Source organism: Paramormyrops kingsleyae, chromosome 21 (assembly GCF_048594095.1).
Source record: "Paramormyrops kingsleyae isolate MSU_618 chromosome 21, PKINGS_0.4, whole genome shotgun sequence".
Taxonomy (NCBI): domain Eukaryota; kingdom Metazoa; phylum Chordata; class Actinopteri; order Osteoglossiformes; family Mormyridae; genus Paramormyrops; species Paramormyrops kingsleyae.
The window spans coordinates 21117929-21129053 of NC_132817.1; the positions used below are offsets into that span (position 1 = coordinate 21117929).

Sequence of the window (11125 nt, forward strand, 5' to 3'; positions counted from 1 at the left end):
TGCCATGTGTTCCTCAGCTTGTCCAAGGGAACATCGATTGTGCATCGAACACACTGCTGGTGTCCTGGATTAGCATTCGTGTTGCTAGGACCTATGCTGCCAGGATTCTGGGCTCGAATGGCTACTCCAATTCATGTACCACAGCCGACCTCTCCTGCTCCTTCAGCCAGCTGCAGTGCTCCCAGCAGTATAACATCAGTGTGCTCGCCCTGGACAGCCAATGCAACAGCACCAGCAGCCCTGCCATTTCTGTGTCTACAGGTAAGCCTCTGTCAAGCTCTTCCCCGAGGGAATTCCCAAGCTTGACTTAAGGAACAGAGTTGACTCTACCTCCTCACTCTCTCCAGTTCCCTGCAGCCCAGTGAACGTGGCTACCAACCTATCCTGCAATACCAGTACAGCAATGGTATCCTGGGATGCCAGCCTGGGGGTGCGTCGTTATACAGTGTTGGCTGCGGCCAGTAGGTCATTCCAGTGTTTCACCAGCAGCACTACCTGTCAGCTGAATGGTCTGCAGTGTGGACAGACCTATAACATAACTGTGCTAGCTGATGACGGTAACTGCAACAGCACTCTGCGGACAAGTGCTACCATGACAACAGGTAGGGTTATGAAGATGAGAGAATATTAGATAGAGGGGCCTGATATCAAGGGAGAAAATATATATGCACAGTTAATGAAAGACGAACAGTAATTGCGTGTATAATACCTATGACTTCAGAATAGGAGGAAAATGACCAGAATATATTTGTGCCTTCCAGCTCCTTGCCCACCTGTGATAGTAAACAGTACCCTGAATTGCACCACCAACGTGGCCTCACTGTCATGGGTGACGGGGAACGCTGTGGTCGACGTTGTCGTCAACGCCTCGTCATCCCAGGGCCATCAGACTTGGTGCCGGTCCACAAATGGCACCTGTGACCTGGTGGACCTTCGGTGTGGCCAGAACTACACTGTGCGAGCCTCTGTAGCTGGGGCAAGCTGTGGCAGTGCTGCCAGTCCTGCCTCTTACATACTTACAGGTAGGTTTCTACAATGAGGAAGCTGTCATGCACTCTTCAGGCAGAGTTTATGGGAGGTCTGGTAAGAATGTCATACGGCTTCTGACTTGTATGGGTTCACCCAAACACAACTGCACCTGAGAATGGACAAACACAACAGCAACGCTTAACCAGCCTTTGGCTGTTGCCAGGTTCTGATTCTTTGTGATCGCTGTTTCTGTTACCTTGAGCCAAGAGCTCATCCTGCAGTGTGTTTTTTGGTGATAGCTAGGTCTGTTACGATAATTACGTTATCGACTTATCGCAAGATAAATGGACATAACATCAATAATTTTTTCTGACCTTGATATTGGAAAATTGTGTTTACATATGTGGTTGTTAACAACAGAACAAAGGCCCTCAGCATTTTAGCTAGTTGTGTTACTTCTGCCCTCTTATCTGTTCTCTGTGCCGTAAATGTGGCTCCGGGTCGATTCATACTTTATGTGAAAGCTGCAACATAGTGCTGCACCTTCCACGGTCCTGAATGTTCCAACTTCTAGTGCCAATGCGCCAGGCAAGGTTGCTCTTAAAAATCACTTTTATGGAGTGTGGTATGGATGTTATAAAAATAAATCAGAATTTTACTAAAATTTTCTTAGCATTATGTACTTAGTATGAAAGGCAGGGTTATAATCGTTAAGGAGAACAAGTCCATGAACTGAAATAAAATAAGATATAAAAATAAAAACTACAACTAAACTACAACTATAAATACTGGTTCGAAAACCAACTAAGATAAAATCAGATGTCAAATACTCCTAGTTGCCGTTTTTAAATACTGTTCAGCTAAAGTAATAATGTGGTTATCTTTGGGTCTCTTGTGCAATAACCTTGAACCACAGAAATATAAAACCATCTTGCGACATTTTGTAGTAGCCAGCAAAGTCCTACAACTTTCCATCTATCCCTAGCAATAAAATTAAATTAAATTAAAATATACAACCACAAAACAGATTCACATCTTTAAAATAAAAACTAGCAAAACTACGCCTAAAACTAAACTAGATTTTTAATGAAAATATATATATATTTTTTTAAAATAAAAATTTAACAAAAAAGTCTAAACGATACCAACACTGACAAAAACACACACGGGAATATATGGTTTTGCAGTACTAACGTATGTTATTTTGTAGCCATCTAGGAGTCTTTATAATAATGTAGCAAGGAATCGTATAAATGCCGGTATTTCTGGACTTTCACAGTCAACCCGTCTTCAAATTCTCTAGCCATTTTTATCACTCTGATCACAGAGGTTAGAAAATGTATTTATATATGATCTGTGGTCTGACTTCTTTCTGACTTCGTGTTACTTTTCCCCTGGAAAATGAATAACGTAGGTTTGTTTGCCTCAATGAACAGAGACTCTGCAAAACTGGGTTGGCAGTATATTGCTTGTAAAAGGATCGAATGATTCTCTATACCTGTCCCAAATGTTTCATATACAGTAAAATCCCGTTATAACGGACTTTAAGGGACCTGCCAAAACAGTCCATTACATACAGAGTTGCTGTATGCCCAGAACACAACTACAGGACACCATTTACTCATGCCACACCCCAGCAGACACACTTGTGGTATAGATTATTATATTGTACATGTAGTAATCCAACTTTACCTGACCAGATGCGTGACTATTAATAATCCCGACTACGTATCTGCGCTGGATATCACCGGCAAGCCACGTGCCTTGTCGGCGGAGCTGCATGTCCGTTATAGCCGAACAAAACTACAGCTAAAAGCGGCCCTGGGGACCAAATTGTTTGTCCGTTATAAGCGAAATTCTGTTATATGCGAGTCCGGTATATCCGATGCATTTTCTGCATGTTCTTAAAGGCGCGCAGCGGAGACCAGCGGACCTCGTCCATTATAAGCAAGTAGCACTGGTATATGAGGGTCTATAGTATAGTACTCCATATAGTATAGTACTTTATAGTAGTGAGACTTGCCTGTTTCATTGCTGATTGAAGATTCTTTTATGTGTAGTGGTGCGGTCTGTCAGTGGCATCTGCTTAAGCAGGCCCAGCAGAATCTCTGTCATCCAGAAAGATCCGCTTTCTTACATTGAATAAATGTTCATTTTTATAGATTGCAATCCAGGAATGTGAACATCACTACCTTATGTCAGGTTTGAGACGCTGTGACTGAGTATTCATATGGTATGTCCACAGTGCCCTGTGTGCCCACTAATTTGACTGCAGTGCGAAACTGCCAGCAGAGCTCAGTCATGCTGAGCTGGGCAGCCAGCCAAGGAGCCAGAAATTATACTGCCACTGCCCTGAGCAACAGTGGACACAGGGTGGACTGCATCTCTAACAGCACAACCTGCAACATTACCGGCCTGCGCTGCAGTCAGAACTACAGCGTGGGAGTGACGGCTGTGGGTAACAGCTGCAGCAGCCTTTCAAGCCAGACAGTCACAGTATTGGCAGGTAAGAGTGAGGGCCTGGTACTATAGGGCGTGGCTAGGGGTACGAAGGGGGTTGTGGGAAAACAGTTGTCCTAGTGCGACCATATACTCTTCCCCCACAGCACCATGTTCTCCTACTAACTTGGGAGGATTCATTGACTGCTCATCCAACACAGCCTTGATCACGTGGAATATAAGCACAAATAGTTTGATGTATAATGTGCTAGCAGTGGGAGGGGCTGGAGACAGAGTGAACTGCAATAACACTGCCCCTAGCTGCCAACTAAGCGGCCTCCTCTGTGGTCAGAATTACAACTGCACTGTATCAGCCAGTGACACCAGCTGTCAAAGTCCAAACAGCACACCATTCACCCTGAAAACTGGTAAGATGACCCGAGTCTCTTTTATCCTGATGCTGCCATGAGTGTATGAGATGTGCTTCAACACAGTGAAGTTCAGTTACATTAAATCTCTGGAGATATGCAGACAACCCGCTGCCCACTGATTTTGTATACTGAAGTGTAATCATGTGTCTTCTTCATCGTAGGTCCATGTACCCCTTCGAACGTCCAGAACCGCCTTGACTGTGGCAGCAACAACCTAACAGTAAGCTGGGATCCAAACCTAGATCTCCTGAACTACAGCGTGAGCATCAGATCAGCAGATGGCACTGTGCAATTCTGTAGCGCCTGGAATACCAGTTGCACCATCGGCAGTTTGATCTGCGGCCAGAATTACACCGTAAATGTCACGGCCTCCAGTAATGACTGCCGCAGCCCTCCAAGCGTGACACAAACCATACGCACTGGTGAGTTGACTCTCAGCTAAGGTATGCCCTACCACTTTTGCATTGTGGTCCTGATGTGAGCAGTCACACTTTTTTCCCGTAGTGCCATGTGTTACTCAGCTTGTCCAAGGGAACGTGGATTGTGCATCGAACACACTGCGGGTGTCCTGGATCAGCAGTCGTGGTGCTAGGACCTATGCTGCCAGGATTCTGAGCTCAAATGGCTACTCCAATTCATGTACCACAGCCAACCTCTCCTGCTACTTCAGCCAGCTGCAGTGCTCTCAGCAGTATAACATCAGTGTGCTCGCCCTGGACAGCCAATGCAACAGCACCAGCAGCCCTGCCATTTCTGTGTCTACAGGTAAGCCTCTGTCAAGGTCTTCCGCGAGGGAATTCCCAAGCTTGACTTATGGAACAGAGTTGACTCTACCTCCTCATTCTCTCTAGTTCCCTGCAGTCCAGCGAACGTGGCTACCAACCTATCCTGCAATACCAGTACAGCAATGGTATACTGGGATGCCAGCCTGGGGGCACGTCGTTATACAGTGTTGGCTGCGGCCAGCAGGTCATTCCAGTGTTTCACCAACAGCACTACCTGTCAGCTGAATGGTCTGCAGTGTGGACAGACCTATAACATAACTGTGCTAGCTGATGACGGGATCTGCAACAGCACTCTGTGGACAAGTGCTACCATGACAACTGGTAGGGTTACAAGGATATAAGGTTCTAGGCTTTTAGGGGGAAAATATTTTGGTGCATAATGGCTTTTATAATAACTATAGCTTCAGCATGGTAGGGAATGATATATTTATGTTTTCCAGCTCCATGCCCACCTGTGATTGTGAATAGTACCCTGAATTGCACCAACAATGTGGCCTCATTGTCATGGGTGATGGGGAATGGTGTGGTTGACGTTGTCATCCAGGCCTCATCATCCCAGGGCTATCAGACTTGGTGCAGATCGAGAAATGGCACCTGTGACCTTGTGGACCTTCGATGTGGCCAGAACTACACTGTGCAAGCCACTGCGACTGGGGTGCGCTGCGTCAGTCTTGCCAGCCCTGCCTCTTACATAGTTACAGGTAGGCTTCCACATAGAAGCACTTCAGGTAGTTAATGTAGAGGTCCCCAGCCTTATTGTATCCATGGAACTAGTTTATGTTGTACAAAAATTTCATAGATCAGTAAAACATCGGGGGTATTTTGAAAATATATTGAAATTGTATTGTGATGACTGGCCGACCGAGGCATCACGGCAACAGAGCGAATGATGAGGAAGCTTATTTAGGGGAGAACAATGCCCTTTTATTGTAGTCCTTAACAGGACTATAACAGGCAGCCAACGAGCACCGAACCCAAATACAACAGCGAAAACACAAGGTGGTCAGACGCTGAACTGTAAGGTACACACAGGTGGGAGATTTAAGCAGAGGACATGTGAGGATCGGACAGGGTATGCATAAGACATGGTCAAACATACACGCCACATTCAGAAAACAGTCTTAGCCATAACTACTACAATAAGAACAATACAAGGGCTATTTACAATGACATACTCGGGGTTATATACATGTGTTCATGAGGTATACTGGGACGTGCAGATCTCACCAGTGCTACACTATTGTTTATTTTTGAAAATTAACCAGTCCCTTCAAAAAAAAAACCCAGCATTCCTTGGCTTTGTGAAATACTGGCCATAGTTTTATCAGCAATTTTCCTGAAGGATTTTAGGCTTTTTACCTAAGGATTCAATGGGACAGATGCATAAGGTATATATGTACGGACATGTAAGCAGTTCACCATGTTCACACTGCTACAGTGATTTCCATTTCGTAGGAAGTCCCTGAGTGCCCCCCTCCTAGTTCAGTTTCTTTAGGATTCATCAAGGATTTGTCAGGTATCAAGCATAGTTACCCTGGGAGCCAATCCTATGTGGTAGCTTTCAGACGGTCAGAGCAGTTGCACATGACATAAATGCACCTGTTGTGATAGTTACTCAATGTTCCAAATGAGACCACAGATTTTTCTGCTTCATGTTTTCTTTTCCTGCAGCACCATGCGCACCTCAGAATGTTACACGTAACCTAGACTGCATGACTAACTCTGTTTGGGTTACATGGGGCCGAGCAACTGGAGCACAAACCTATGTGGTGACAGCACTGGGCACTAGAGGAGATAATGCCACTTGTTCCACCTCCAACACCACCTGCACTGTGCCAAGCTTGCGCTGCAGTGCACTCTACACTTTTTACGTCACTGGATCTAACTTACAGTGTCGAAGCCCAGCCAGCAGCACTTTCAACATCCAGACAGGTATTGTATTATTTATTTAGCAGATGATTTCACCCAAAGCAAAGTACTTTTTTTGAGACAGCAGGGTTGGACAGTCCTTGAAAGGTGAAGGTGGACTTGCTCTTGTACTTTGGATCATTGTCTTGCTGCATAATTCAATTGACCTTCAGATTTTCTGGTAGAGAGCAAGTCACCCAGGCCTTGACGCTGAACAGCATCCCTACACCATCATGTTTGACTGTTGATATGATTTTCTTATTGTGGAATACTGTGTTAGATTTATGTTAGATGTGACAGGACCCATGTCTTCCAAAAATTTCCACTTTTGTCTCATCGGTCCACAAAATATTACTTCAAAAGGCTTCATCAAGGGAATGATCATGGTGTTTTTTGGCAAAAGCCTGTTATGTTCCTCTTGCAACTCACCCAAGAATTACATTCTTGTCCAGTCTCTTTCTAATGGTGGAAACATGAACATTAACTTTATTTGAGGCAAGCAAGGCCTACAGTTCCATGGATGGTAGTATGACTTCCAGGATGAGTCATTGGTGTATTCTTGGAGGAATTTTTGTAGACCAACCACTCCTGGAAATACTCACCTCAGTTGCAAGTTATACTAATTTTGTGTGACGATCTGAAACAATTAAGTGTGACAAGTACGCAAGAAGAAGAAGAAATCAGGAAGCAGACACACTTTTTTCTGGCGCTGTGTGCATTGCATTTTGAGTCCCTCTGAGTAGCAGGTCTGTTAACCCTCAACAGGAAGGTGGAACAATCCAAAGGAGTGGATATAACAATAACACATTTTGAAAATCTGAAGAGACACGGCACACTATTCACAAGAAACAAGCAAAACTTTCTGTTCTGTTCCCAGCTCCATGCCAGCCAACAGCCATCTCAGCAGACCTCAGCTGTGCCAACAGCACAGCGTATGTCACCTGGGCCCCGGTTGCAGCCGCAGTGCAATACCAGGCATGCGCACAAAGCACAGACAACAACCCGCTCTGCTGCCAAACAACTAACACCTTCTGCACTGTGGTGGGGCTACAGTGTGGGTCGACATACAACTTCTCAGTGCAGGCCTCCAATCAAGTATGCAGGTCTTCATTCAGCCAGCCATATAGCAAGGGAGCAGGTAGCTATTATACCCACACTCATACCCATTCCAAATAGTACCTTTAATAACCTGTTGTAGAAGGCGTAGTGAGATAAATAAAGAGACAGGTCTGTAAAACAAAACAAAGCCATGCCTCCAATTAAAATACTCTCTCCTTCACAGTCCCTTGCCCCCCCAGTGAACTGTGGACACGGCTGTACCCCATGCAGAATGGGATGCAGGTGCTCAGGGTCTCCTGGAGCGTAATTGTCTGCTGTGAGGTGGAGTACCTGGCGGAGACAAGCAGTAGCCAGCAGGGCAACGAAGATACGAGCTCTGTGATGAGATCATATTGGACAAATGGCAGAGTATTTGAGTTCCCCCTGTCCTGCAACTCCCGTTACACAGTGACAGTGCAGAGCAGGAACTTGGCAGGAACCAGCACCCCCTCAACGGCGGTCAATGGGACAACAGGTACTGGGACAAAATGTGCCAATTATGAGTAAATGTAGAGAGACTGATTAGACAAAACTAGCAAAGGGTTCACACAAAACTGGGAGCTGCTGCACTTTGTAACAGAAATACCCAAAAACACATTTTGGAGTATGCTGGAAGTTTACAAACTTGCTTCTACAAAAAACTATGCAGCAGCCAAAAAACTTGCCTCAGGACAACGGAGTATATATCTAAAATGCATTCAATAGTGATTATAAGGTGAAATAATTTAGGGAACAATTAAGTTTACAGTTTTGTGGTGTTCTTTCAGCCCCCTGTCCCCCACTGGGAATCACATACAGCATCAAAAATGGATCAGCCATGCTCTCCTGGAAAGCGTCAGTACTGGCCACAGAGTACGCTGTGTATGAGCTAAAAGGTGCAGCGCTGTTGTTAGTGTGTAACACAGTTCAGCTGCAGTGCAACGTGACAGGTGCCAATCGTAGTGCGATTGAGATGACGGCCATCAACGCCGCTGGTCAGAGCAATCCCAGTACGAACATCCAAGGTAAGAAGGACAATACAGATTAAAAGGCAAAAAAAAAAAACAACTCAATTTAAGATATGTTTTAAAAATACTAACATCTTTGATCACCACCCCAACCCCCATCATAAATCTCACCATTTCATTTTCAGCATCATCCTCTGATGTGCAGATTTCATCTAACTCAGATTTCCGTTCTAACAGATATAACACAGTACCGTATTCGAAGAGGGCTGAAAGGGACAAATTCTTTTTATGAAGATGAGACAGGTAACAGCAAAGGCCTATTCTATGTTTAATAAGACCATGCATTGTAATGAAATGTAATTAATTTATACTGAAAAAAATCATAATGAATGCAATGAACTGTACTCCCAACTCATTCCTAAAAACTTTTTTCTTTTCCCCATCAGATGTATCTATTCCAGTGCTGAAGATTGGAAATGTCACTAGCAATTCCCTGTATGCAGAATGGAATTCAGTAGAGGGTGCTACTAGCTACAGCCTTGTGGTCAGACAGCAGTCCAGTAAACAGCATTCTGTAGAGCTGTCTGTATATGGTTTTAACTCTACAGTGACAGACCTGAAACCTGCCACCAGATACTGCATCTCTGTGTATGCCAAAAAATCAATAAGCACAAGCCCCTATTCTACACCAATCTGTGTAAAAACTGGAGTTCAGATCTAAGGGTTTGTTTCAGCATGTCAGACTAGTCAACGTGGGGACAAATAAAAAATGTCAACTGTAAAGAGCAGCTTCATAGCATTAGATAAAAGCACCTAATGCAAGCAAGTCTTAGGAAATAACAACTTTTCTTGAAAATCATGTAGCAATTAATGTTTAAATTGAAAACCAAACCATCTTGGACACTTCTTTGATTTAAATGTGGTGGAGTGTGATGAAGAACAATTGCTAATTTAAAATAAATCAAACCAACAAACTTCCAAGATTACAAAAATAAACAAACACTATATAAAATGTATTCTTACTTCCATTGTTTAAATTAGGTTTAAATTACATATTTAGGTGAAGTGCAATTTGACCATGTTTCATTTCTTGTTTAATTTTATTCATTCATCTTTACCCCCTTGGTTGAAGTACAGTCTCAAACTGCCATGAGTGATTCAGAGACTAAAGAGATCAGATCAAAATAAGGGTAGAGGTAATGACTCAGCTGATGGGTGTCAGACACACTATTGTTTTTCACTGGCATTGATGATCTTTCCCAGTTTCATGTCTCAATTGCAGTTGAAATGTTTAAGTTGTGTTTTGAACTAAATAATGGTATAAACCAAAAAATAGTGTTGTATCACTTAAGGTAAACAACGTATGAGAAAAATGAGGAAATAACCGGTTAACCATAAAAAGTGTTTTAAGGATTCAACATTTTAGGTTTATTATTAAATATCTCATGCATCCATCAATCCATCGATCCATCATCTACCCACTGATCACGTATAATTTACAGCTCACAGGGGAGCTGGGGGGGAGCATTTTTATCAGACTCTGGCACACTTGAAAAAAGTTTAGTTTTAGGTTAGTGGTTCTAAGACCTGTTTCTGTGAGTTGGTTACTGGTATATTTGAGCATTTCTACTAATTATTACCTGCAACGGACACCATGCTCTGTTAGGACCACGGCTAAGAGCTGTGTATCGTCCCCAATCCTGTTAGTGTTAGGCCATAGTACACACAACAAGGGTTTGGTCCATGATTTTTAAATAATCTTAATTCTTAATACCTCAGCAAAGAAAAATGAGTAAGAACGAATAATAATATTTGGTCCTTTTAACATCCCCCGATGGCCTTTTCCCACACAAAATAACAGTTTCAATAATTCATAAAAACTAAACATTCCAAATGGATAAATTATATGCCTTACCTCAGTATGTCGTACGACCCGGGAAATTATCGCCGTTTCTGCTTCATATTTGAAATTAAAATGCATTTTTCGACGGAGATGTGAGAGAATAAAGTGACCTACCGGGAGTTTTGCGCGCCGTTTTTGAGCTACGGTTCAAACTATAGCGGCTCAAATGGGCATGTCTGTTATTTCCCTTAAGTTTCCGTAAAACGTGGAAACAATACTAATTTAAAACTTGCGAGGTGAAAACCTTACCTCTTTTTTCGTTTTGCACCGAGGACGTAAAATCTAATGGCTCGTTTATAATTCAGGGGCGGATTTCGAGTAGGACTTTTAGAATTTTAATCGACTTTTCGCCATTTTCTAATTTATTTCAAAATACTTACTGAGCTGTAGCGCCACATTTGTCAGGTCGAGCATTTATCTCGTTGATAACCAAGCGAAGACAAATCGAAGGACCGGTGCGAAACACGTAAAAACATCAAAAACTGGGGGGAAAAGTTGAATAATCAACAGAAATGTTTAGATTATTATAAATAGGGTGATGCATTTTCTTTGCAAAAAACGACAGCGGGGCATTACCCGGAGAGACTTCAAAACAACGCAAAATATGCAAACACGGTATTCTGACCGCAAAAACCGAACGCCACG

General features: G+C 43.3%; 2 protein-coding genes across 3 annotated transcripts in view; one reads left to right on the plus strand and one right to left on the minus strand.

Annotated features, from left to right (window-relative positions):
• The window catches only part of LOC111841044 (uncharacterized), a 29868-nt gene extending 19878 nt beyond the window's left edge, over positions 1–9990 (plus strand). Inside the window, exons 36-50 of the mRNA XM_072703996.1 lie at positions 1–261; positions 348–602; positions 762–1022; positions 3215–3475; positions 3576–3836; positions 4001–4261; positions 4344–4604; positions 4691–4945; positions 5065–5325; positions 6296–6556; positions 7410–7670; positions 7815–8105; positions 8398–8634; positions 8815–8880; positions 9024–9990. Of these exons, the coding sequence (XP_072560097.1) occupies positions 1–261; positions 348–602; positions 762–1022; positions 3215–3475; positions 3576–3836; positions 4001–4261; positions 4344–4604; positions 4691–4945; positions 5065–5325; positions 6296–6556; positions 7410–7670; positions 7815–8105; positions 8398–8634; positions 8815–8880; positions 9024–9298 (3728 nt within the window). The 3' untranslated portion in view covers positions 9299–9990. The remainder of the gene's footprint in view (positions 262–347; positions 603–761; positions 1023–3214; positions 3476–3575; positions 3837–4000; positions 4262–4343; positions 4605–4690; positions 4946–5064; positions 5326–6295; positions 6557–7409; positions 7671–7814; positions 8106–8397; positions 8635–8814; positions 8881–9023) is intronic.
• The window catches only part of LOC111841046 (syntaxin-binding protein 3), a 63991-nt gene extending 52958 nt beyond the window's left edge, over positions 1–11033 (minus strand). The window contains exon 1 of one of the 2 annotated variants that reach the window (XM_023806516.2): positions 10861–11033. In XM_023806516.2, coding sequence (XP_023662284.1) covers positions 10861–10894 — 34 coding nt within the window. In that variant the 5' untranslated portion in view covers positions 10895–11033. Of the gene's footprint in view, positions 1–10492; positions 10638–10860 lie in introns of those variants that run through there. The other variant, XM_023806517.2, reaches the window with a different exon arrangement.
• Positions 11034–11125: the final 92 nt, after the last annotated feature.